General features: G+C 39.0%; 1 protein-coding gene across 3 annotated transcripts in view; it reads left to right on the top strand.

The window, feature by feature from the left end:
* The window catches only part of sm (heterogeneous nuclear ribonucleoprotein L), a 406,278-nt gene that overhangs the window by 110,342 nt on the left and 268,898 nt on the right, over positions 1-27,038 (top strand). For all 3 annotated transcript variants that reach the window (XM_028183615.2, XM_028183596.2, XM_089737982.1), the window contains exon 2: positions 2,442-2,555. In XM_028183615.2, the coding sequence (XP_028039416.1) occupies positions 2,442-2,555 (114 nt within the window). The remainder of the gene's footprint in view (positions 1-2,441; positions 2,556-27,038) is intronic.

The following is a 27,038-nucleotide window of genomic DNA, read 5'->3' as shown; positions in this document are numbered from 1 at the left end:
ACTTCGGTTGACGTCTTGACTTGTAACGTGTGTGTACAATGACGTTTGCAGCTTTCAACTGGAGCGCACACGTCGCGACCACACGGAGCACGTGCTTAGCGTATTCGTTGGCAGTTCTTGTAAAACTGTAGAATAGATATCGAGGGATGCAAGGCTGTTTGGTTGTCAGCGACATTCCGCCTTAACACGCGACATTTATTTTTGTAATTTAAGGTGCATTTTATTTAATACTAGCGACCCGCCCTCGCTTCGCTTCGGAAACATTAAATTTTATTATTGATAGGCGAGTCCCGCCATGTTGCGCGCGGTACGACAATAACTGCGGGTGACGCCGCGGGGCGAAGGTAGTCTAAAAAAATAGATTAGGAGATTAGCCGGAACAAACAGACAGACAAAATTTGGTGTATGTACCGTATATATATATTCATATGCATGTAGTAAAAAGCGGTTATTATTACAAACGACACTCTAATTCTATTTATATGTATAAATTAGCATCAACAGCTTTAATTGAATCTCAATTAAGCTTGCTCTAAATTTTAAACTTTAAATGGCTCTCCTGTAAAGCAGCAAAAATGACGCTTAAACCTAAATCCCTTGGCCTGTCGATATGATCGAAGTCTCAATGGAATTGTATAAAGAATGTCTCGTCCTTTAACAATCTTTATGACAATCCAGGTGGTGGCGCTTACGAACATGCTGTAGAATACCACCAATCTATACTAATGTATAAATCTACAGTGGTTTTTACGGATGTTACTACATAACCATGCATCCGATTCAAAACGTTCAATTACTACCTGTTCATAGGTTTAAGAAAACTGTCAAGGAACGTTTGTGCAACAAGGCATAATATAAAGATAAGGATTATTTACTAGATGGCACTACGTGGGAATGAGGCGTGCGTTCCTGGCCTTTTTATTTTTCATTATTATAATATATTTTTTATTGTATTTTTTGACTTGTTTTTTCGTTTATTGTAAATATTTTTACTTATTTAAAAAAGAATATATATTTGAGAAAAAACAAAAAAAAAGCCCACTGAGTTTGTTTCGCCGGTTCTTCTCAGGACTGTGGCTTTTTTTGGAACCGGTGGTAGAGTTAACATTGTTATTTATATTTTGACATTCAACAAGTGTGTTATACTGACATCTAACTTGAAATAAATGATTTTAAATTTAAAATTTTGAATTGATTTGAAACTTGGTATCCATATAGAAAATACATGTACTTAATGGATAGTCTAATATTTATATGAGTGTTGCACTCCCTAATGATAATAACAAATAAATAATAATGTTAATTTTAAATGTCCAGAGAAGCGGGCGAGTACGGCCAGCAGAATCTATAGTTAAATCTTTCAACAAACAAAATACCGCTAAGTGTTTAAAATGTTTATCAGTAGCTACAGCCATTTGATGTTGTCATATAACGAACAGAAATGACTTTTACTACTGTCAAACAGACGTCTTCCGTAAATTAGATTTATGTCTCTGAATAAACACTTTGAATAAGCGCACATAAAATTTTCTACGAGCTTTTGATTGGTATGAGCTCTGCGTGTATTACGATATTCGGTTTGTGATTGAATGAAGGAGATTTTCACGTTAATATAATTTAGTGTGGAATATTTTGGCTTCGTATTTAAAGACGCAAGTTGATTGCATTGAGATTTCGAAAGTATAAAGATGGATGTCGAAATTTTGCTGTCACCATTGGACGAAGAAATACATAAATTTGATGGAAAATGCATCAAAAAATTATTATTACATTTCACACAATTCAGAGGCTACGTTTTCTCTTCGTTTAAAAAAAAAAAAATGCATATTATTAGTGTACAATAATAAAGTATTTGGTATTTTTGCGTTTATTATAATATTATATTACATACTAACGATTGACCATTCGTGACTGTGAAAAATATAAAAATAACGTCGTAAATAATACTGTTACGCCGGTAAGAGTAACGCCATCTATCGCCGAATAGTCGAACGAGTGTCGAAGATCTAGTAGCACCTAGAACGCTCGAAAAGTACAACGCCATCTATTGTCAGATAGCGAAAACATAATACTAGAGATGTGTGGAATATTCTCGATATCTCTAGAGATGTGGTATCGACTATAAAAGCGTTGCAGGGACGGCACGCAGTCAGCTAGTAATCGAAACTACTCGAAGCGAAACAGCGAACGGATCACCTGAAGCGAAGCGAAAGAAGCGAATTGAGAATTTTAAAGTGCAGTGAAGTGTCTTAAGTGTTCTAAGTGTCGAATACGGTTTTTGGTTGTACTTTGGTGGAATTTTATTTATCCCGAACCCCTATATAATGAAATGAATAAAGGCGTGATTGAGTGACGATGGCGATGATTCACCAGTGCTTCTTCTCTCCCTTTAGAACAACATTAGTCTTGATATTGATTTTTTTTGTTTGTTTTTGTTACAGAGCAACGGCAATAATTACATGGCCGGCGAGCCATGCCGCAAACGAAAGCTACCGGCGCGGCCGAACCACATACTGCTCTACACCATCATCAATCCAGCATATCCCATCACTGTGGTGAGTTGAATTTAAATAATACGAGTCCTAATATTGTGTTGTGCACGTCCTGATTATACTCGATTTTAAATCGTCGTGGCCTAAAGGATAAGACCGGTCCGGTGCATTCGTATCTAGCGATGCACCGGTGATCGAATCCCGCAGGCGGGTACCAATTTTGATGGATCAATTTTAAGGAATAACATCGTGTAATAAAAATCAAACCCGCAAAAATTGTAATTTGCGTAATTACTGGTGGTAAGACCGCACGGGTAGGTATCACCACCCTGCCTATTTCTGCCGTGAAGCAGTAATGAGTTTCGGTTTGAAGGGTGGGGCAGGCGTTGTAACTATACTTGAGAACTTAGAACTTATTCAAGGTGGGCGGCGGCATTTACGTTGTATGTTGTATCTATGAGCTCCAGTAACCACGTAACACCAGGTGGGCTGTGAGCTCGTCCACCCACTTAAGCAATTTAAAAAAAAAGCTCGTAAAGCTGTGTCACGATTGGACTATTTCTCTTGCGTCAAACAGATAGACAAACACAGACTTCATGATTTGCCAAACGCGCTTAACGGGATTAATTCAACCTCTTTGAATTCTCTTAAAGATATTTCATGGTCAGGATACAGATTATCGTTAATCTCTTGTTTGTGTTTCTGTGAACGTGGAAAGCTTTGTATGTCCAAAAGGAAGGCGTTTGTGAATGCTAAATTTGAATACGAAGCGGAATGAAAATTATTAATAGCTTAAAAAAACAAAAAAATACGCTTTTATAGAAAATTCAACTAATAGATTCCACAAATAGAAAATAAATCTTAATAAATTTGAATTAAAAATAGTGTAAGAAAAATTGATTTTATTGTAAAAAAGCGTGGGGTGCTTTAATAATTTTATATATTGAAATTAAATAATTTTTATTGAATTGTCATCGGTCCTTAATAAGTATACCAAATTTCGAGTTAATCCGACGTTTTGAAGGGGGTCAAAATCATGTTCAAAGATTCCGTTACATACTAACATACATACATACGTCTGAAGCTAATAAAAGCGTATTAAAAAAAGAAAACTTTTAACTGTCACAACATCGAAACTCGTCCGTTCGTCAAACAGAGCTTAAAGTCTTTCCCGGTATCGACTCAACAATCAGAAAGCGATTCGCTCGTGCAATGACGCGTGTGGCGATTGCCTCTCGGCTTACGTGTTCAGGCAACAGGTTTCGAGTATCCACAGTCGAGACTTGACTTTATCCATACTAACTTTACTGATAAATTGTTGTTAAGTTTAATGTGCAGAGGGAGGAAAGGCTTGTGAATAAGGTAGCAGGCGGATATCTTTTGACGGTAGCGATAAATATAATCTACCCTCAATTCGGTGTTATGGTGTAGAACTTTTTTTTTTATTGCTTAGATGCGTGGACGAGCTCACAGCCCACCTGATGTTAAGGGTTACTGGAGCCCATAGACATCTACAACGTAAATGCGCGACCCATCTTGAGATATAAGTTCTAAGGTCTCATCAAACCGAGACGCATTAGTGCATTGCGGCAGAAATAGGCAGGGTAGTGGTACCTACCCGCGCGGACCCACACGCGCGGTCTTACTACCAGTAAAAACACCGTAAATACTTCTATCACTTTGGAGTCGCCGGAAAAGATGCCCGGTGTACTGGTGTCAAGTGATGCGATTAAGGCGCTTTTCAAATGCCATGGTCGGATACACATATTTCAATGAAAAAGCGTGAGATTTCTAGCAATTATTTTTAGTAGGGCATATTATAAGCCAGTTCGGATAGGTGCTAGTCTACTGCTTATCTCTGCTGTGAAGCACTCATGCATTCCGGTTTGTATTGTTGAAGCAGCCGTTATTCAATACAATGAAGACTTTGATCCCAAGTCTCGAGATGGGTGGTGATATTCACGTTATTATGAGCGATTTTTATTTTTTTATTGCCTTTGTAGGCAGACTGGCATACGGCCCACCTGATGGTGAGTGGTTACCGTCGCCCATGGACTTCAGCAATGCCAGGGGCAGAGCCAAGCCGCTGCCTACCGCTTAACTCTCCACAAGCCTCGTTTGAAGAAGGACATGTCATAGCGCTCGGGAAACACCGTGGAGGGGAGCTCATTCCATAGCCGGATGGTACGTGGCAAAAAAGATCTCTGGAAACGCACTGTGGATGACCGCAGTGGCTCCAGGTAGTATGGATGAACTCTACTCCGGTGGCGGGCGGTGCGATGGTAAAAACGAGATGCTGGTATCATCTCGAACAATTCCTCAGAGCACTCCCCATGGAACATACGGTATAAAATACAGAGGGAACCGAAGTCCAATACATACATAGACATATGAAGACATATGTGCTTTGGTACCCATTTTACACATAGTAGAACTCATTTACTCTTCTATAAAGTAATTCATCACTTATCTTCAGATATTTAGTTGAAATCGGTGGTACGGTGGGACAACAGTTATCCTGCCTTTGAAACTGGACCACACAATTGCTCGCAATAAAAACAGATACACATTCATAACAATTTGTCGCTATTTTTAGATAAGATTGACTTACCACACCCTAAACACTTCGAACTCTCATTGAAAATCAAACAGAAGCTAAAGTCGAAAAGATCAATCGTAAACCTTAAGGGCGGAAATCTCGACCGATTTCGCAGACAACGATAAAAACTGCGATTACAAATGCTATCGGAATTCTTGAAGGGTCTCGTCTAAGTTCCGATACCCCACAGTGCCTCGGAACGTCGAAGAACAACTGTACGATCCCAGAAACTTTACGAAATAGGCTTATAAAAGTCGCAAGTACCCTACGGAGTTTCTATTAAAAGTCATCGGATGTCTGAAGTCCTATAGTTCGGGAGCTCGTGTTGGATTCGGTTTGTATGTTCTTCTGACCCATGCCTTGCTGTTTGTTTACCTTGAACGATGTCGGTTTTGAGAAATTTAATTGTGAAAAAATAATATGCGTTAATTGGTTTTTGTAACTCATTTGATAACGAATTTAATATAATGTTATTTTAGGTGTTAGATGCTTCTTTTTTTATTACGTATAATTTGGAAAGACCAAATCTAGTAATTTTTTTTGTAAAGGTTTTAATACTGTTCATGTGCCGCTGGTATTCGAGGTATCTATGAATTTAATTTTGCTGTTACAACAATCAATTATTATACATATAATATTCATGGACCTAACTATGACAGCAAGTAGGCTTAATAAGTCAAAAAGGTCCAAAAGTCCGACGATAAACTGCGTTCGTAACAAACTCTTTTCAACCTACCGCAAATGTGCGAGGCGTTCTACCAGACGTACCTTATAAATGTTGAAACTTTTATCGTGCTCACCGAACTTACGTGGCGTCAAATTTACCGAAATACGTTAAACTTTGCCAATGCCAACTTGAAAATTGTATTTGCCGTCGTCTTGTACGTTGCATTTGTGCACACGTGGAATTTTGTTCGAAGACGGTTGCATCTGGAAGGTGCGGTCTTTTGAAGTTCTTTGATTGAACTTGTCTATGCTATCTCTATATACAAAAATGAATTGCTGTTCGTTAGCCTCGCTAAAACTCGAGAACGGCTGGACCGATTTGACTAATTTTGGTCTTGAATTATTTGTGGTAGTCCAGGGAAGGTTTAAAAGGTAGATAAATATGAAAATGCTCGGAATTAAATAAAATTAAAACAATTTTGTTTTTCCTTTGATGTGTCCCCTTGATGTGTCTTTTATTTATCGATTGAGGCACTACGAAGTCTCCCGGGTCAGCTAGTTTGCAATATATTTCTGCCTCTCCCAGTGAGATACTAGGCCACAGTTTTACCCTTAACTTTTCTCACTTTGCAATATAAAATTTATTAATATTCAAAATAACAAAAAGTCAAATCAAAATAATTTAACATAACTCAACCCACACAGTAGAACAGATCTTCCAACGCGCTTGAAGGAGGCACAGTCCCCAAGATACTGGCTACGTTGCCTCGTTGGACAGCCAGACTCACTCTCTGTGCAAAGTACCAGCCAACCTTAGCATCATGTGTAACCTCCTTCAAGCGTTTGGAGATTTCTGTTAAAAATTTCTTTGCTTCAGGGCCCCAAGGGCCCATCGTCTCAACCGCGAAAGGCAAAAAAGAATAAGAAGACCCCAAACCCGAATACTTCCGCTTTTTTGTAATTTCTGCTGAAGCTGCAGCTGAACCGGGGCGGGACGAAGTACCATCTAAATGACAGGGAGCTTTGCAATATATATTATCGCTTATCAAATTTGCGGCTAGACTTCGTGTTTGATAGAGGCACCACTGAATTCATTACGCCAATCGAACTCCATTACCACAAGTGCTACGTCTAATTTAATGTTTAATATATGCGCTTGTTAATTTCGGGCCCATTTTAGATGATGATAATGGACAGAGTAGTGTTCTCGTTGTCGTGGTCAGCCTTCGTTATGTTATAAGTGTGACTTTCGCTTTATGTCATACTAGCCGTACTCGTCCGCTTCGCTGGGCATTTAAATTAACATTATTATTTAATGTCATTATTATTACGGAGTCCAACACTCATATAAATATTAGCCTATCCATTAAGTACATGTATTTTCTACATGGATACCAAGTTTCAAGTCAACCGGATGCATGGTTCAGTAGTTATAACGGAACATCCGTAAAAACACTGTAGATTTATATATTACTATAGATTCATTTCATATTCAATTTCTGGTGTTGATAGAGTTTCATTAGGCCGGATGGCAGTGAACTAGTTAGCCTGTCTACGTTAACAAGAAAAGTTGTATTCGTATCTTAAACCTACGCACATAGATTAAGAAACTCACCAAAAAATTCCGGCCAAATTGGACCCATCTGCACTGTGAAGGACGATAGTTGGTAATGTTTTTTATTATTTAAGCTAAACGAGCTCACTGACAGACCTGAGGTCTGAATCTCAATTGTATAATGGTTGTACCATCCTTCAAACCCAAACGCATTACTGCTTCATCACAAAAATAGGCAAAGGGTGGTCGTGTCTACCCGCGAGGATCACAAGGCGCTCTTCCACCAGGGATAATGTTACCACACTGTAGTCTAGGTGGCTTAGCAGCTGGTCTGCTGATGTCGCAGAGTGAATTGAAGATGTTGGCCAGCTGGTATAGTTAGGTAGAATAACGAGTTTATAGTGGACAGTGTTTAAATTCAGAGGTTAGTTACGAACTTTTCTAAATAATGTATTGATTCTTTAGCAATCGGTTTCCAACGAACAAGAAATTAAAAGATTTGGGTAATACAAAGTGGCGATATGAGAAATAGATGGTTCTTATTGCAGTAGACGTACACTAGAGCTTCATGACCGATCTTTGTATTACCATGGTCGCTGCAGCCCGGGGACATCAAAACATAAATTTCGTCACCCACCTTACACATAATATGGTTATACATATGGTTTGAGCTCTCAGCGGCTGTCGCATCCTTGAAACTAGAACAATATTCATAGTCTGCCTGTCTGAGCCCACTATACGTTATACCATACACATATGTAATATACGCTTCCACCAAACAGGAAATAATACTAAGACTGCAGTAGTTTACTTAATTCTGTATTGATTTATTTGCAATTCCAATTTTACAAATATTTAGATGCGTGCTCACTACAAAGTACCCAGCCTTCCACGATTTTTGTTTGCTCGACTTCCCTCGTTTTACTTCGTTCACTGCCGTTTTTAATATGCCTCGACTCCACTACTGCCACTGCTCTCGCAGAGTGTTGCCACACGAAAATTCGAAAATTCTCTTAATTTTAAGATGGAAAACTTTATATTACAGTACAGGTAATATAAAGGTACAGGTTTTACAATAGGCCTTACACATACTATGTATATCACAATAGCAGCTATCTAAAAATCTGCACCCTTCCAATCCAATTACAAAAAAAGCATTAAAAAAATACCCATTTATCGTTTCTGAATTTATCACGTGTCTACTGCTACGGCTTACCTGACTTGTTAAGTATGATTTATTTTCCAGGCGTCGGTAAATAGTCACACACGGTGTGGATATATATATATATATATTGGCTTCGGAGTGTCCCCGTTCCTCTTAGAAATTGAGGGTAGATACTCAAATAGCAAAGAACGACACGTTTTATTATGCAGTGCGCTATCTTTCATTCGCTCGATGGCGATAAGAGATTTTTATTTTGTTGTTCATAGGCTAATCGTTTACTCGTGGTAAAGTCGTCGTGGCCTAAAGGATAAGACGTCCGGTGCATACGTATGTGTCGATGTTCGAATCCCGCCGGCAGGTGCCAATTTTCTCAATTAAATACGTACTTAACAAATGTTCACGATTGACTTCCACGGTGAAGGAATAACATCGTGTAATAAAAATAAAACCCGCAGAGTTATAATTTGCGTAATTAGTGGTGCTAGGACGTCTTGTGAGCAGCCGTTGTGCTGTCAAAAGTGAGACATTAGACCTCATGTCTCAAGGTAGGAGGGAGCATTTACGTTGTAGATGTCTATGAGTTCCGGTAACCACTTAACATCAGGTGGGCCGTGAGCTCGTCCACCCATCTAAGCAATAAAAAAAAAACAATACAGAATTAAGTAAGCTACTGCAGTCTTAGTAATATTTATATGAGTGTTGGACTCCTAAATAATAATGACAATAAATAATAATGTTAATTTTAAATGCGCAGCAAAGCGTTGAGTACTGCTTGTCTACTTACGTAATCACACGTTAAACATTCCAAAAGAAAAAAAACTTCAAGCACGCTCAGCCCGGATAATCCCAACAAATACGGAGTAAAGTTATGATCGATTAGTCCATCGTTATGATACATGACGCTTCAGCTTGCAAACTTTATCCGGAAAGTTCGCTCGTGACAAATTACCTATCGCTAAAACCGTACACAATGGGCAGGGTATTCGAATTGAACAATTCTAATGTTAATACCGATTTGTAATTATTAACGGTTATTAGTCTTTTAGTAACATTTGGTTTCTTCTCTGTCGTTTCCTCATTACTGAGGGTCGTGACCACCTTGGTCCAGTTTTTGCACCAGCTTCCTCCAATGCTGCTTGCATTCGGCCTGCTTAATGGCGCCCGGGACGCTGGTGTTTGTGGCCTCCTCGATAATGTCCGTCCACCTGGTTGGCAATCTTCCTCGACCTCTCTTTCCTTCCACGTGACCTACAACTGTTAATTTATGGTTGGGTTCTTCAATAAAATACTGATGATATATTAGGCATTTATTGCACACCTTGCTTAGCTGGCGGTAGGCGAACGACTGCCCTCGCAGGAGCGTCGCCCGACATCGCATATACATACACGTCATATTGCAATATGCAACATTGCATACTATCTACACTACAGTCTCTTTCTGTTACATTGCGTGTCGTATTTTTTTGAAGTGAAAACTTCTTTAGAATCGCTGTGATTTCAAACCGGATGCAACGGAAAAAACGACAGGTAAGAGACACAAATACAAAAGAATGAGACAGAAATATACATACTATTTACAGCGCCATCTGTGAGATTTTTTTAATACTAACGTGTGTATGAAAGCTCTTGTAGTGAATTTTAATTTAGGATTATAGGTGAAATTAAAATATCAATTCACAGAAAGCGCTACCTTACAATTATTTACTAATGACAAAATTTTAAGACGTTTAGGATAATTGTATTTTAATTTTGGAAGGTTCACTTCTACCACGTGTGAATTGCACACATGTTTATTTTTTTCCTACCTATTCTAGTGACCTCGAGGAGTTATTCTAGGTTCACCTAACTAGTAGGTGAGCTCGCGGGGCTGAAACCTGACGTTGTTGCTAACACTGACCCTAGCAAGAGCCGTGCTTCGCAGAATCTACCACCGGATCGGAAACGCGACCCACTGAGAAGATCCGGCAAGAAACTCAGTGGACTGTTCGTCTGGGTTCGACGAGAACGATGACCGGGTTACTATGTATGGAGGTATTTTAGCCTACTGTATCACATTGGCTAGACAGGTTGGTACAGGGCTTAATTTCGGGTTTTCCTTCTCTTGCATTCACGTCTTGTGCATATTCCCATACGTTGGTTGCAGCAACGAATCGGCCATACTGGACATCTGTTGGAGAAGCCTATCTTCAGCAGTGGACAGTAGATAGGCTTTATTTTTATTGCTTAGATGTGTGGACGAGCTCACAGCCCACCTAGTGTTAAGTGGTTACTGGAGCCCATAGACATCTACAACGTAAATGCGCCACGCACCTTGAGATATAAGTTCTAAGGTCTCAGTATAGTTACAACGGCTGCCCTACCCTTCAAACCGAAATGCATTACTGCTTCACGGCAGAAATAGGTAGGGCGGTGGTACCTACCCGCGCGGACTCACAAAATGTTCTACCACCAGTAAAAAGATTGCTCGGATGATGATGATGATGATTAGTCTCTTTTGGATGCACCGTATACTTTAGTTTCGGATTCGGTCAAGGTCCCACGCTTGTTCTCTGTAAGACGCAAAGTAAATTCGCATCTAACAAGAGGCAACTTTGCTTCGTTTCTGATATTTCATTTCCGGAACGTTACAGAGAACGTTTTTGTTATGAATATGATATGAGATTGAGGAGGGGGTCGGGAGGGAGGGCGGTCCCACTTGGCGTTCGGTTTCCTCGTCCGGAAAACAGTTCGAGTACAGGTGTTTTGTGCGAACTCATTGTTGCTTCGCGAGGATGTGAATCAATGCGGTTCCTTCGCTGTATTTTTTTTTCTTTCAAAAGTACGGTAGTTTGTTTTTGTTTCATCGTTCGTGTGATGTCAAATAGTTGTCTGCTTTGAGACATTACTCAAGATCCCGATTGGTATCACGGCTATCCTACTCGTCAAAGCTGTCGATGTGACCGCAGTAAAGAGTGATAAATGAAAAGTGTGCAAATCGTAAAATAACATTTGAGGTTTTTAATAATTAAAGTTTTATAATATCTTGTAGTCGATGGAAATGTGAAGTGAACCCATTTCTTCTCGCCTTATGTTTACCAGAGCCGCGATCCACAATCGGAAATGAAAGTATCTTAAAGGACCCTTCAAATAATTATGCAGTCAGTGAATGTTTCGCGACAGAAATAACTAGAATGGTGGTGTCGATTCGTGTGGGATTACAGCCTTCGCCCTATGTATCTTCTTGTGCTTGTCATTATCTATGTCCTCATGTTGCATAAGCTTACTTTGATGTTGCTATGACAGAACGCTAAGACACCTACAGTACCACAAAAACTGTATGAAGTTTCAATACAATTGTTTTTTTTTTTTGTATAAAGGACAAACGTACAAAACAATATAATTTCCATATAAACTTTCCACCGTGTATTCGTGTATTTTTACCTTTTACTGGTAAAAATTTCGAAAACAAAAACCAATATACATACATTTTACTATTCTAACAAAAATCGGGCGTATGAAATTTCGTATTTCCATGAAAATTTCGGAGTTCCAATGAATAATCTTTGATCCAAGTATTCATTGAAGAATCTTTCCTTATTTTTAACTACTTTTAGTATGATATTTTCAACCATCGTTTATTAGTTTATAACATTAAAGTCATTGGCTGAAGTTTGAAGAGGCCTCGGCTCTGCGTTGATGATTTTTGAAATTTTTTATTGCTTAGATGTGTTGACGAGCTTACAGCCCACCTGTTGTTAAGTAGTTACTGGAGCCCATAAATGCGCCACCCACCTTGAGATATAAGTTCTAAGGTCTCAGTATAGTTACAACGGCTGCCCCGCCCTTCTAACCGAAACGCATTACTGCTTCATGGCAGAAATAGGCAGGGTGGTGGTACCTACCCGCGCGGACTCACAAGAGGTCCTATCACCAGTAATTACGCCAATTATAATTTTGCGAGTTCGATTTTTATTACACGATGTTATTTCTTCACCGTGGAAGTCAATCGTGAACATTTGTTCAGTACGTATTTCATTAGTAAAATTGGTACCCGCCTGCGAGATTCCAACCCCGGTGCATCGCTCAACACGAATGCACCGGACGTATTTAACCTTTGGGCCACGACGACTTCAAGTTACTTAGTTTTGATTATATCTATAAATGCTGAATATAGAAGAAGGTACTATATATTTCCAATAATTTCTTACAAGTCGGTCACTTCGTTTTCTAAAACAACAACTAAAGTTATGAAACACATTAAAACTTTACAAATCATGAACAAAAGGCATTTTGAACGAAGCTAGCTGTATAACAAATCAAATGAAAGCTCGCAAGTTTCCCGGCACACAATAAAAGTTCGACCAGCGAGTTCCACTGGCGAGACTTTTCTCACAGCAGACTGGTACAGATTCCGAGATTTACAAGAACTATTTCATACTTCAACTTGATGGGTGGATTTCTATTGGAATTGGAATTCAGATGAATGCTTGGTGTTAAATGGCGTATCAGATAATGCTGAACAAGGGTTTGCCTGTTTTTAGTTAGGTCTCTCAATGCCTGCTAATAATTAACGCTACAAGCCCACATGACTTTTTTATTTTTTTCCTACCTAGCTGAGAACCTTGAGGGGCTATTAATTATTATTTGAGCCCCGTGAGCTAACTAGTAGCTCACGGGGCTCAAACCTGACGACGGTGCTAACACGAACCCTAGCAAGAGTCGTGCTTCGCAGAATCTACCACCGGATCGGAAACGCGACCCACTGAGAAGATCCGGCGAGAAACTCAGTGGGCTGTGCCTGAGGGTTAATTTAGTCGTACCCACATGACTCTGTTGCTCCTTTAATAACAGGAGGCTTGATGGCAGAATTAGGCAGAATGCCGATACAGTAATTAATTTTTTCTGCCTACCTATTCGCTGGTAGCCTGTGGGGCTATTGCAGCTACGCCCGGACCGGTGGATGAGCTCACGGGCTTAGCCTGAGAGAATTTGCTAACACTAGCCCTAGCAAGAGCAGTGCTTTGCAGAACCTAACGCCGGCTCGTAATCGCGACCCACTGAGAAGATCCGGCGTGAAACTCAGTGGGCTATTTATTACTTCTAATTATGAAACTACACCTTTCGGCCAATCATCAATCATCGTAGGTTAAGAACTAATTGGACATTCTCAGTCCACCTGGCTAACATCGTTTCAACAAAACGCATTCTAAATTAGCCAAACATTTGAAAGATTTTTACTCGGTCTGGTGGAAATGAAGGCAAAACTAAACACATCGTCTTTTAGCATTAAAATTGTAAAATTTCCAAAAATATTCCAAATTGAGTGAATATGCGTAAACATTTGGTATCGCCAGTATTTTTCTCATAAATACTGTCAAAAGAGCGTAGTTTAGTTTTAGTTTTCTTTTAGTTTACTACTATTTGACTACTATTAACAAAATTAATAATAATAACACAATTTTATCTTAATTTAAAAGACAGATATGTAACCGGTAAAAATTAAAAAATTAAAGTTGTAAAGATGATTAATTTTAAAAATATCACATGTTAAACCTTTAAAAAACTCTCCTGTAAAATTAGTAAGTTTTGAGATTATACAGTTTTAATGCGAGAAGACGATATATAAACGATTAGGTTTTATGATATGCATTCCTGTTCCTTGTCTAGCAAGTTGTCTCAACTACAGCGTTAAATTTTCTAACTAAATTGTTGGTTGAAATTGGCCACGTGGTTTGAATACTAGACACTTAGATTAACCAGTAAATTGCTCTAAACTCAAAACAAACAGCATTGAATTTGTATTAAATCAATTCATTTCAACAATATAGTGTTGTAATGCTCGCACAATATGAATGAGTTAATGAATTAATGAACAAACGATTTGTTTGAATGAGCGGTTTGAGTGGTTGTCGTGCATTGTTTGCGAATGTAGCGCGGTCGCATATACAGATGAGACCTGTTGTGACCGGTTGCGATGCGTTTTGTTCGGTTTTGCGTGTTATATCTTATGGTCATAAGAATAAAGGCTATATTTTCAGTGAGAATTAGTTTCAATAAGATTTCCATTAACTATTTCATCGGCTCCTTATGAACGAGGCTCTAAGTAACTGAAAATTTTATGCCTATGAAATTTTTGTTTACAAATGCGAAAGAAAAAGACCCGTTTTTTTCGGGTCGGCGTTGGGTATATGGAACTGAACAGTCTGTAAGATGTTGGCAGCGGACCGCGGGCCCAAGGATGGTATTTTGACCCCTCGACCTCTTCCCCCTCTACCTTGCACTACCATTTCCATACATCTCCTAGTCACATGCATCTTCTTTCTACGCATCACATGTCCATACTACGCTAAACGTCCGGTCTTTAATTTGTTAATTATCGGGGCTACTTTCACACTTCCTCTGATATACTCATTCCATTGCCATTGAATCCCTTGTGTGTTGAAGATGAAACATTGAACTTTTGCTTAACGATGTTTAATAATAGCAGTGAGCAGTCACTCGACTGTGCCCCTTGTATTGCTAACGTCAATGACCGACGCCGATCAACTCACCATAAAGTGAGCTGTCTGTCTACAAGGGCAACAAAAAAAAGCTAATAATACATTAGCTATAAGAACGGATGGCCGTTGGGGCCAGAAAGTTCTTGAAGGCCACCGTCTACCGGAAGACGTGGCGTGGGTAGGCCTCGCACAAGATGCACCGACGATCTGTTGAGGTTCGCGGGGATCCGCTGGATGCAGACAGCGCAGGACTATCAAGAGGAAGATCGTTGTGGCGAGGCTTGGTGGAGACCTATGTCCAGCTTTTTTTTCTTTTCCTACCTAAGCTGAGAGCCTTGAGAGGCTATTTCAGCGTAACCTTAACTAGTAGGTGAGCTCGCGGGGCTCAAACCTGACGACGCTGCTAACACGAACCCTAGCAAGAGCCGTGCTTCGCAAAATCTACCTCTGGATCGGGAAAGCGACCCACTGAGAAGATCCTGCGAGAAACACAGTGGGCTGTGTCTGAGGGTTAATTTACTCGTCGAGCCCTTCGTCGCAAGCGACGGGTTCGACGAGAACGATGACCGGATGTCCAGCAGTGGACGTCTGTGGGCTAATGAGAAGAAGAAGATGTAATGTATCAGTGATTCGAAATACAAACAATGAAATGAAAGTAGGAAAATTTTGCTTTTACAATCTAAATCGATAAATAAATAAATACCTTTGCCCTTCATAAACGCGATTCAAGTGATATATTTTTATCCTTACGAATACTCGTTTATCTTGTAAACAAACTCTCCTTTCCGAGTTATTGGTTGTTGGTATTTACCGTGGTTTTTTTTTTCAGTTTCTCCCTCATCTCGTCGTCTCGTTTCTCGCGGAAAATTTATTAACGCGACCTGAGAAATCTTATTTTGTGGATGTTTATTTTTGTTGTTTTTCAAAATCACCACGCTAACTCGATTTAATTCTTTTCGATTATAATTTTTTTACAGTTCTGTATTATTTCGTAAATTATACAAAAGTTACTGGATTATACTCGTAATAAAAGAATCATTATTATTATGTATTAAATGGTTTTAATTTTTGGCTGCAATTTAAGATGGCAACTTTTTGATGCTTCAGTTAGACTCTTGCTAAAAAGAATAACTGAATATAGTAAGTTTTGAAATCGTCGTGGCCTAACGGATAAGACGTCCGGTGCATTCGTGTTGAAGCGATGCACCGGTATTCGAATCTCAGGCGAGTACCAATTTTTCTAATGAAATACGTACTCAACAAATGTTCACGATTGATTTCCACGGTGAAGGAATAACATCGTGTAATAAAAATGAAACCCGCAAAATTATAAATTGCGTAATTACTGGTGGTAGGACCTCTTGTGAGTCCGCGCGGGTGGGTACCACTACCCTGCCTATTTCTGCCGTGAAGCAGTAATGCGTTTCGGTTTGAAGGGTGGGGCAGCCGTTTTAACTATACTTGAGAACTTAGAACTTATATCTCAGGGTGGGTGGCGCATTTACGTTGTGGATGTCTATGGGCTCCAGTAACCACTGAAGGCTAAGTGGGCTGTGAGCTCGTCCACCCAGCTAAGCAATATAAAAAAAAACTTTACCGCTTTTTGATTGATATACGTTTACATTTACCGGCCGCAGAAGTCGTGGCAGGCCCAAACTCCGATGGTTAGATGGCGTAGAGCACGACCTCAAAGTTATCGGTGTCAGGAACTGGAACGAGAAAGCCCTGAATAGAGCAGACTAAATACTGGACCAGACTAAAGCCCAGACTAAAAGCCCACCCTGGGCTGTAAGGACTAAGATGATGATGATTTACGTTGGCAAGCAATCTATCTTTCAGCCTACAGATGTTTACTACTGAACCAAGGCCCCAAGCCACAACGATGATTAATTGATGTAAGCCATCAATATTATTATTTTTTAGCTAAGCACAAAACGTTACCTAACTTGATTAATAAAAATGGGTTTTCGAACGCCCAAAAAATCTCTTAGAAAGCCAATAAATTCAATGTATGCACGTATAAGATCCCGCACACTCGCCGTAACTGCACATTAACTGTTTAAAACGATCGCGGTGTCCCCTTATATCGATAATTCGGGTAAACATTACGCCGACCTAAAGACGTTTGAAGGGATAACTGCCATATTAAGATAAGATGGTATACGCTCCTAGAACACGCACTAGTGAACTCCGAAGATGTTCTAAACGCAGCCCTTAATGTTTACATCGATATCGTAATGTATTAGGGATGCTCTCTGAATATATCGATGATTTTAATCCGATTTTAAGTGACGTGATCTTTAGAATAGTCGTTCTGAGACAGTTTAGGCTTCGAGTTTATCGGTTTGGCGACTTGACGGTTTCGTATTTAGTAGCATACTAATCCACTGAGTTTTTCGCAGGATCTCCTTAGTGGGTTGCGATTCCTATTCGGTGATATATTGTTTTTTTTATTTATTGCTTAGATGGATGGACGAGCTCACAGCCCACCTGGTGTTAAGTGGTTACTGGAGCCCATAGACATCTACAACGTAAATTCGCCACCCACCTTGAGATATACGAAGATCTCAGTATAGTTACAACGGCTGCCCTATCCTTCAGACCGAAACGCATTACTGCTTCACGGCAGAAATAGGCAGGGCAGTGGTACCTACCCGCGCGGATTCACAAGAAGTCCTACCACCAGTACTCACAAGAGGTCCTACCACCCGTAATTCATTAAATTTCTGATATCATCATAAAGTCATTCAATAGTTTACAGATGCAATACTTTTTTTTTGTTATCGATAAACGCTCTGAAAGCGTGTCGCTTCACTACGGTATGTTAAGATGGTGGCTTATCCTCGACGACGGACGTCCGGTTCCTGGGCGACGATCTAGTCGCTCTCTGGCGAACCTCGCAAACGAGCTCCAACTTCACCTAGACACGTAATTAAATATAGTATATTATGTATATAGGATGTATGTATGTAGGTGAAATCGCTATCTCCGTACTTTTAAGCGAAACAACATACGTAGTGATATTATTTTGAATGATAACTGCCCGTAGGATCATCACGCACATACCATGAACAAAATGGAGTAATGTTTGGGCTGAACTTGTGTTTCAAAGCATGGATGTTAGAATTTATGTTGTTTACCTGGGGCTCAGGTAATTATTTAACACCAGGTAGAATCGTTTTCCAATCTAAGTCAAAAAAAAAACTGCGTTGACCAATTAATTATAAGCTTTTACAAACAAAATAAATAACTATTGTTTTGATATCTTAGCTAAACACATTGTCGATAGTAAACGGATGTTGTTGAACTCCAATAAGGTTGCTTAGTTAACTAAGTCTTTGAGCCGTTCAACTCAAACACGGTATTCAGAGTAATAAAACTATTGTTGCGCACGTTGTGAAGTCTGTTAAATTAACTTCATAAGAGAATCCGTACGATCGTCGGTAGTTGTAGTACCGACTTACTTGGAAACGTTTATATAGTTTGTATCATCAATTTGGCACGGATTTGGTATGGTAATTGCGTGCATTTGAAATGGAGAATGAGTCGGTTCATCTTCTTCTTCATCGCTTTCTATATTAATGAAGGTCGTGTCCTTGAAACTTGACCGTGGTCTGTCTCGTTTCGAGCTGTTTCCTTCTCGTCAGGTCCTTAGCTTGTCGCAGGGCGGTCGCGTCTGGAATCCCAGTAAGGATGGTTATTTGGTCATTTAAAGAACGTCAATTTATATGGTGCACTAAGAAAGTTTAGCAGTATTTGGTCTGGTCGGTCAAACGGATTCTCTTGTTCGTTTTTTAGTTATGATGGCTCATCTATTGTCAAGGGGTTACTGGAGCCTATGGGTACCACAATGCTAATCGCATTGCCTGACTTCTTATCGATTTTCTTAGTTATACTTATTATAGTCTGCGACTGTTTGGTTAGACTAGTGTTCTTGTGTCTAATCAATGACATCTTACGATGTGAATTCATTTTGTGTATCACATTTTCTCTTTTGCGTTGCTTATTGACATTTTGATATTTCCAAAGTTATTTTTGTTAATAGAGTGAAGGCTAGCCAATAGCTTTTCAATAAATGAACTAACAGAACTATGAACAGAGAACGAACTAACAGTACCCTGAGGTTCGGCAGTTTGTTTGAATTGGCTTTTCATTTTCACGATAAGAGGATTTCTAGGTAAAAGTTAGGTGTTTTTTTTTGTTATTTCAATGGCTCCGCACAGCAAAGGTGGAATTAATTTGTTTTCCTTATCGAGTATTTGGCACTAGTGTCCAGAGGGTGTTGTCGATCAAAGACAGTCTTCTACGGGTTTTTTCAAATGATCTCAACACGTAATGAAAACTGTATTGTGGTGTCATGTAATTTGTAATAATATAGGAGTACTAGCTGTACCCGTCCGCTTCGCTGGGCATTTAAATTTAGCATTAATATTTCTCACCCCACAAAGATTCTCATCATTAACGCCCCCGCAACTGATGTAGGGAGTCCAACACTCATATAAATATTAGCCTATCCATTAAGTACATGTATCTTCTACGTGGATACCAAGTTTCAAGTCGATCGGATGCACGGCTCAGTAGCTATAACGGAACATCCGTAAAAACCACTGTAGATTTATATATTAGTATAGATTAAACCAACACTGAATTGTGACATTGAAGTGGCAGTGGGTAGGACACATTGCTCGTAGATCGGATGGCCGTTGGGGCCAGTAAGTTCTTGAGTGGTGACCGCGTACTGGAAGACGTAGCGTGGGTAGGCCTCCCATAAGATGGGCCGACGATCTATTGAGGTTCGCGGGGATCCGCTGAATTCAGGCAGCGCAGGACCGGTCTTTGTGGCGAGGCTTGGAGGAGGCCTATGTCCAATAGTGGACGTCTATGGGCTGATAAGAAGAAACCAACACCTGGACAAGACAGTTGTTTTCATTCGAACTAGAAACTCACTTCGTGGCGACCCTGCCTTGTTTGGATCAAGCAACGCGACGCCTCAAGTTTCGACTTTAAAACTAGTGCAGTGGACTTTACGTTCAAAAATGATACAATCAAAAAGAAAGTTACGTAAAAAATTGCAGGATCTGCCCATTAGGTCTCGTTAACGTTTGAATTAAAATTAAATAATATAATAATAATTTATTTATTAACCTTGAAAACATTTATACACATTACAGCTTGCTAAAAACTCTCCACATTAGGCACTGCCTGTCTCGTGGAGAGTTTTTTACAGGAGTATCTTAAAACTAGTGATAACGGTGATGAAGAGTAAAACAAAATGGTTAAGTGAATATAATTTAAGTATATGTCGGCGGCAGCGCCAGGAATGGCTGAGCGGTAGTTTCCGTCATCACTCGTATTTGGTTGAACTCAGTTTATAAAAAGTCAATAAAATCTTTTGAATAATAATTATTGAAACTCAACACACACAACTTTCACAATGACAGGATGAACCGACAGTTTCGTTTCACATACCGACAGACCGACTGACTGACTGACTGCCAGAGACTCACTGACTGAGACGGACCGTCCGATACGGACTGAATGACTGTCTGACACGGAATGCCCCGACTCTGTCCACGTACCGCCATTTTATACTGTGGCATTACGGAGTCTACCCTACATTTTGTGATATTTATTAAATTATATATAGATATTAGATATTAAAACAACATTTCATCATTTAAAATAATAGTCAAAACAACGACTTAATATTACTAAAAGTCGTTAACCACGACATATATATTATATAAAAAAGAAACAGGTGTAATAATTTTTACTATGCATGCTTAGAGTTACTTAATGCGTTTCAGAAAGTCCTCCGAAAAAGAGTAGGACCAATTAAGCAGTTCTTTTGTTAAACAAACGCAACTTTCAGGAATTAAGTATTCCAGCGCCAGTGGCGTCAACTCGGCTGCTCGTTAAAATCTATTACGCGTAAAAAAGGAAAGGGAGGGTAGGGTGAAAAAAAAGTTTCTTTTTTTTTTTGGTCGAATAACTTTCATTGTGATTTGCAGTGTTGAATGAAGGTATTTCCGTTTTGGCTTTTTCCGGTTTGTTTCTCGAATTAGCGGTCGCTTGATAAGATTGTTTTCTGTTGAATAGGTTGGTGTTAGAGAAAACTGTTTGATGGGTGATGTTGGTTGGATGGAACGTTTTATTTTAATTTTTTTATTGCTTATATGGGTGAACGAGCTCACAGCCCACCTGGTGTTAAGTGGTTACTGGAGCCCATAAACATCTAGAACGTAAATGCGCCACCCACCTTGAGATGTAAGTTCTAAGGTCTCAGTATAGTTACAAAGGCTGCCCCGCCCTTCAAACCGGAACGCATTACTGCTTCACGGCAGAAATAAGCAGGGTGGTGGTATCTACCCGTGCAGACTCACAAAAGGTCCTACCGCCTTAATAAATTGTTGAATAGGTTGTTGTTAAAGAAAACTGTTTGATGGTTGGATGTTAGTTGGAAGGAATGTTTGTTCGCGGGTTAATGTGGAGGGGAGTTAGTGTAGTCTTCAAAAGTACTGTGGCGCTTTATCTGCTCTTTTATGTGTAGTTTTTTATTTTGCGTTGACACGCACGAAAACGTCGCTTGAGATCACGTACGATACGCAAGTTAGCAAGTCGTTGGCTGTAACCGAAAAATAAAACACGAGTAAATTCTCTAAGGACTGACGAAATCACGGCCCAATTGTAATTAAGTGGATTTGGCTCTGATAACACTATAGGACGATTCGTTCACAGTACTTTTCGATTTATCTTTTTTATCTACGTAAATAAATTAGTGTTTATAAAGTTAACAACTAATGCACTTATCATTAGTCGTGGAGATGAAGACTTTGAATACAGTAGATTGGGGGAATAGGGACTAGAGGTAGAATAGGGACAAATCTGGGAAGTTAGAATACTTTTTTTGAGTTGATAGATTTAACTTTGTTGATCTGAAAATGACTTTTATTTAGTGTTTAAGAATATCAAATAGTTTAATTTAGTCATTAAAGTTTTGAACTCATTAAAGACATTATAAAGTTTAATTACTTAAAGTTAGGTACCTACCTAACATCTAAATAGTGCCAGCCCTATCGAAAAACTCTATTGTCCCCTTAAGTCACCTGATCCACCAACGTCTGGGTGAATAGGGACAAGTTAGTTTTGGTAACTTTTTATGATTATTCTTTAATAAACTATATCTTAATGCATTATAAATGAAAATTTAAACTACCGGAACTATCACGATCTCCGTTTTATTACTATTACTACAAAAAAAAACGATAAATATCAATTTTGAACTTAAAAACTGTCCCGATTCCCTCCATTTTACGGTACTCTACATCTGTTTATGTGACATCTTTACTGTCAATCTCAAATGTATCATTTTTACCTATTACATGCTAACAACTATGAAAACAATGGGAATAATAGCCCCGTACCTTCTTTACGGATCGCGTATCCCATGACGCATTTGCTCGAAAGGGCTTGTTATCCGCCGTTGCCATGGTGACCGAGAAAAATGACGTCGCAATAGACGCCGCCGGGATCGAATTCGGTTCTACTTACAAGAATAATGTTTACACCCTTCTAATCCGCCCTAATAATTTCAATACTTATTGATAAGCAAACATATATATATAAAACAATCTTTGTCTGTTTGTTTACTTGTAATTGGATGCATTTGTAAAAGGTTTTTCACATGGCCCACCTAGTGTTAAGTGGTTACTGGAGCCCATAGACATCTACAACCTAAATGCGATTTAAGTTTTAAGGTCTCAGTTACAACGGCTGCTCCACCCTTCAAACCGAAACGCATTACCGCTTCACGGCAGATATAGGCAGAGTGGTGGTACCTACCCGTGCGGACTCACATGACGTCCTATCGCCAGTAAAGTATTATTAATAAAATATTAATGTTTTGATAGCTGTTTCTTGCGTTCTTGAAGCTTCAGAGATGTTTTTTCACTATCATACTATGACAGGTGACATTTGAGTATACTTTAAGTGAGTGCTTAAATCCATCGATCGATGTAAGAATAATTTTGACGTGACGAAATCAGGTTTTTTGTTTTCGTTATTCAAACAATCTCAAATCTCTTCTACGTTAATGAAATGCTATATTGGAATTCGCAATGAGCAATGCTCTCTAAATAGATGAATTATTCAGAAGTGTTGCATAACTTCTGTAATAGTGTTTGTTAATGTTAACGTTTAGTTTGGAAGTTACAGGGCAGAGAGCTATCGAGACAAACTGTAGTTGTAAACGGAAAGATGCAGTAGATACCACTGTGCTTGGTGCGAGTTTTTTAATCCCCTACGTTTGACGCTAGAGGCGCTGTTCCAACTCCATACAAATTTGAGTTAACTTTTACGCTATCGAGAACGTTAAAAAACTCGCACTTAGCACATTGGCGATAAATATTGTCGCATCGACTTGTGGAAAAATCTGTTTCTGTCAGACATTTCATAAAAATTCTCTGAATAAAGATTAACACGACACACAATCTCTTCATTTCACTCTACTTAGATACCTCTACCCACATGTAACATTGATCTGGAAGATCCAATAAAACTGGAGTCACGCATGCGGAGGGTGTGTTGGTATTGTTATCCGCCGTTGCTATGACGACGGCTTGTCGTATAGGTGAAGAAGGGGTTTGACGAAGTTTTGAAGATGATTTTACGAAGTTGATTTGTGTTGATTTTTTTAAATGTTTAGAACACCGGTAGCTTAGTTACATTGTAATTAGCTTTTTGCAATGCGGCATATCCTAATAACCGCACCCACAGAAGTGAAGCCAAAAAACTAAATTTGGTTGACCAGTAGCGTTTTTTTTTTATTTATTGCTTAGATGGGTGGACGAGCTCACAGCCCACCTGGTGTTAAGTGGTTACTGGAGCCCATATACATCTACAACGCCAATGCTCTAGCCACCTTGAGATATAAGTTCTAAGGTCTCAGTATAGTTACAACGGCTGTCCCACCCTTCAAACCGAAACGCATTACTGCTTAACGGCAGAAATAGGCAGGGCGGTGGTACCTAATCGTGCAGACTCACAAGAGATCCTACCACCAGTAATTACGCAAATTATAATTTTGCGGGTTTGATTTTTATACACGATGTTTATACCTTCACCGTGGAAGTCAATCGTGAACATTTGTTAAGTACGTATTTCATTAGAAAAATTGCGTATGCCTTAGGCACTAAGTCTGCCACTAATCTTGTACAAAAAGTTATATCAATAGATAAATATGGACAAACACTGACTTTAAAAAGAATCTATCAATACACTTCTCGGTAAACGACTATAGATATTTCTCGCAATTTCTCCACCATATCCGTGTACCGGATAAGCGTTCCGCATCGAGTCCGGATTATCCGTTATTGTGTGTACTCATAGCTCGTGCTAGATGACCGAGTTATTATTATCTAGAATAAGGCCTTAATACGCCTCACTGTTTAGAATATTAACTTGAAGTTTGCTGTAATTTTATGCTGCTCTGCACTAAAGGACTTAAGTGTGTTTAAATTAGATCTTCATGTTTTTAATTAGTTGGATGCAACGTTATTATCTCAACCGCAAATTATAGGGTCGTATTTCGTACGACAACAATTCTAACGCAGAGTTATTGCTGGATTGTCATCTTTTGTTTAGTAAGTCTTGGATTTTAGGGTCTAGACCAGTGATTCTCAACCTTTTTTTGTTGCGGCACATATTTAACGATTTCAAAATTTGGCGGCACACAAAAAAAAAAAAGAAAAATTATTTACTTACTACAACACACTGCATAAATAGTTTATCAAAAAATTTTAATATACGAAATAAACTAAAATATAGTTTTTTTTTTGTGGATTTAAATATATATTCATGTTTAAAATTTTTTTGTCTTTTCAAATGATATACCTAATTTAATAATATTAACATTATTAAATATTCGCAAAATTTGGCGGCACACTTTTGAAATTTGGCGGCACAGTGGTTGAGAATCACTGGTCTAGACAAATAATTTCCCGCTACTCTGGCTCTCAGGACCTTTTGTGTCTTGTTCATAGCAATTTGTTACCCACTTTATCTGTGTAATTTTAATCTTAAATATTGAGGGTAGATTTTGTTGTAATGATCTTACCTGTAAGTACTGTTGTTCTGTTGTTCTGTTCGTCTTTCGAGCCACAAATGATTTTGTTACATTCTTGTTTGGAGTATAGTGTAAGGTTTATGATTATATAGAATCCTAGTATTTTTTACTAACAATATTTACTAACAATCACGCCACGGTAACTGGTCCCGTGATAAGTTCGTAAAGAACTTGTGTTACAGGTACCAGATAACGGAAATAAATGTAAGATTTTTATTATACACATACATATATTTAATATACATCCATAACCCTGGAATAGACATTTATATTTATCATACAAATATCTTCCCTTGGCGGGGTTCGAACCCGCGACCCCCTTGTGTAGTGACCATGTCACTTACCACTACACTAGACAGCCGTTAAATTAGTAAAAATAGTAGATATTAAGGATTATTAATAAAGTTTATATTTCAAAACATTTAAAATATTACTGTTGATTAGTTGCTCAATTGACTGCTTTTACAGTTACGTGACTAAGCCACGTGACCACTCAAGGGGGGGATAGCCGACTGAGACATTTTTAAAAGTGAATGCAGGCAGTCTCAGTCAGATTGAACTCAAACTACAGTATAGGAAGCACTTATTTATTCCACACGCACCTTAAAATCGTATACATTAATAATCAACTGGATTTTTTATCTCTGAACCTTTTAAAAATCTAGAATACAATTTTTTTATCATGACATTTATCTCTCAATCTGACGGCCTGTCTTTTTTTCTTAGGGATGTCTCCCGTTGCTAGTGCTGTGTGTGTAAAAATCATTCACCACAAAGGTTCGTCTGCCTTCATTGACTACGAACACTCAAATAGCCGATTCAAATATTCATCCTCAATATTGTCGTGGTTAGGTTTTCGTTAAAGAGAACCAGCCACACGCGAACCGCGAACGAGTACAACGCTCGATGAAAAATTTAGTATTCATGTCGAAGTAAATTACTTACCTATTTCGAACTACCCTCGTTTTGTACGTAAACTATGAATTTTGTATCGAGGCCTACACAGTGTCTCTGGGCTGTTGGACGAATCGATATGTGATGTGTTTCTTGTATTGGAAAGGTGCTTATTGATGTAGGAGGATCCTGTTAGGTTTGATTCAATAGGTTCGAATAGTATTGTAATTTTTTTTATGACTTAGTGCTTAGATGGGTGGACGAGCTCATAGTTCACCTACATCTACATCTACAACCCACCTTGAGATATAAGTTCTAAGGTCTCAGAAATAGGCAGGGCGGTGGTATCTACCCGTACAGACAAGAGGTCCTTCCACCAGTACAGGAATTTATGCAGTAATCTCGGTGCCTTGCTTCTCAGCTAAAACTTTGTATCTTAATTAAAAGTATATCAACAGCGTATATTTAACAAATATTTTATGAGCTTAAGATACTTAAAATGGGTATACTAATGTATTGGACTAGCGTTTATGGGCGCTAGTAACACTTTGGCAGCTTTTTTTTCTCTATCTATGCTGATAGCGTTGAGAGGCTATTTCAGCGTTACCCTAGCTTATAGGTGAGCTTTCGGGGCTCAAACCGGAGGTGTTGTTAAGACTGGCCCTAGCAAAAGAAGTGCTTCGCAGAATCTACCACCGGGTCCGAAACGCGACATACTGCGAAGATCCGGCGAGAAACTCAGTGGGCTGTGTCTATGGGTTAATTTACTCGCCGAGCCCTTCGTCCCAAGCGACGGGCTCGGTGAGGACGGTGACCGGTCTTTCTCATCAGTGAACTAATCAAGATACTACAGCGGGAGCCTCTGCTAAGTCGAAACCTGAGTGAAAACCTTCTTTGTGATTAGAAACCCAACAAGAAGAAAAAAACGAGACTAAAAATAGACTATCACATATGTCGCATCGCGAAAGCGCGCCAACTAGTGGATGTGAGACGAAACTAATCGTCAAACATCGGCTCTCTTCGGGTGGTGTGCTTCGGCAGAGACGAGGTGTCATCGCTCGAGTT

The sequence above is a fragment of the Bombyx mandarina genome, chromosome 24 (assembly GCF_030267445.1).
Source record: "Bombyx mandarina strain Sakado chromosome 24, ASM3026744v2".
NCBI classification, from domain to species: domain Eukaryota; kingdom Metazoa; phylum Arthropoda; class Insecta; order Lepidoptera; family Bombycidae; genus Bombyx; species Bombyx mandarina.
This window is presented reverse-complemented; position numbering and strand designations above follow the sequence as displayed.